The sequence below is a fragment of the Varanus komodoensis genome, unplaced genomic scaffold (genome assembly GCF_004798865.1).
Source record: "Varanus komodoensis strain SLA01 unplaced genomic scaffold, ASM479886v1 scaffold54, whole genome shotgun sequence".
Lineage (NCBI taxonomy): Eukaryota > Metazoa > Chordata > Lepidosauria > Squamata > Varanidae > Varanus > Varanus komodoensis.
The window spans coordinates 1,109,498-1,111,087 of NW_025336142.1; the positions used below are offsets into that span (position 1 = coordinate 1,109,498).

Genomic DNA, 1,590 nt, shown 5'->3' on the forward strand with positions numbered 1-1,590 from the left:
CACGCTTGGCCTCTGGGGCAGGCAGCTGCAGGCTCTTTTCCAGTGAGACGTCTCCTCAGCACTCACAAACTTGGTTCAGGATGCCACCACACCTTTACCTGCCAGAAGGTGCACTCCAAAGGAAGCCTCCAGCTTGGCTTGGCTGCTCTGGGGAAGCAAGATCAGCCACAGCTGCAGACCCCACCCCAAGGTACCTTCAGCTTCTGGAAGCCTTCATGCTTCTCCACCTATCCCCCACCTTGATCATGTCCACCAGGTGGAGCTCACTGATTAAGCAGAAGTTCTCACGCATGGGAGACCTGCCCACGCTGGAGGTAGTACCCAAGGGAAGGCAGCCAGTGCTGGAAGCCAGCTGGCACGGGATGCTGGTAAGGTGCTTCCTTGGCTTGATCGAACATCTCTTGATCTCCTGACCATGCCTTGCCTCTGAAGCGCTGGCTGCATTTCAAAGGCAATGATCTCAGGCGAACCTGAGGAAAGAAGCGTGAAATCAAGGGCCGTCGCGAGCATCCATGTACAGCATGGAAATCCACAGCTCCTCCTCGTGAGGAAGAGTCCAGCACTGAGCTATGGAACGGCTCACAGGGAGTTCCTCAGCCATCAAAGAAGCAGGAGATGGGGCACGTGCCAGATCACACCCAGCATCCCCTGGGGCATGTCAGTTAATCCTTTTCCGAACAGCCATTCAGTCGAAGAGATTCTTTGAGCAGATTCAGTGGAAGAGTCTGTAGATTTACAAAGAAAAGCCTGGAGCCCATGTTGACGACAAAACTTACTGTGCTCCTGTCTCTTTGGTGTGATTGGAAGGTTACAGGTGAAAGACTTGGAGAGAAAGCTTGTTGGGAAAACACCTTTCCTGGGCTGGAGATGCTGCAACATTTCTCTGCTGGCCAGGCTGCCGGCCTTCCTCCCCGCGTCTTGCGAAGGCGCATGGCACGACTGCCCCACGCTCCGTGCCAACGCCCTTCCTTGGATGCCTGCCCCCTCGCGCAGCACGCCGCTCCCTTGGTTTACCCCAGTTCTGTCCCCAAAGTGGATAAAGTGTGGGGGGGTTTACCCCTTCCCGGGCAACCCCGGCAACAGAATTGCGCCAACCTTTGCCGGCCCATTCTGCACGCCCGAGCACAGGCTCCTGGAGGGGCAGCATCCAGAAGCAGGCGCAGCATCCTAAGCCTTGCTGCAGCACAGATGTGGCAGTTGGAGGCGGCGGTTTCACCCCCAGGCCTTTCACTGACCCCGGCAGCATGGAGTTGGTCCTTCTGTGAGGGCGGCATTCCGCGCTGATGCCTGCGTGTTCGCACGACCCTCGCCACTCCAGCGCCCGCCCCTCCCATTCTGGGGGATCCTTTGCTGCCCTTTTCTGTTTTAGCCGCCTTGAATCCTTGGGGACGTGCAGCAAATCTGGCCGGCGCGTAACTCGCGGCGCGCTGGAAAGGCCAGCCGTGGCTGCTGGGAGAGCCCGGCTCAGCCGCTCCCACCGGGCGGTTCGGCGCGGACGCGCCCGCGCCGCGAGGCACCGAGCCCGCCGCTTCTGCCGCGACGCCCCGGCGCGCAGGTCCCGGGGCGCGGGGGAGAGCCGCGCGCGGCCGG

The 1,590-nt window shown here is 60.4% G+C and overlaps 1 protein-coding gene across 1 annotated transcript in view; it reads left to right on the forward strand.

Annotated features, from left to right (window-relative positions):
* Window positions 1–290: 290 nt before the first annotated feature.
* ATOH8 (atonal bHLH transcription factor 8) overlaps window positions 291–1,590 on the forward strand; it is a 17,439-nt gene continuing 16,139 nt past the window's right edge. The window contains exon 1 of the mRNA XM_044448236.1: window positions 291–368. Coding sequence (XP_044304171.1) covers window positions 291–368 — 78 coding nt within the window. The remainder of the gene's footprint in view (window positions 369–1,590) is intronic.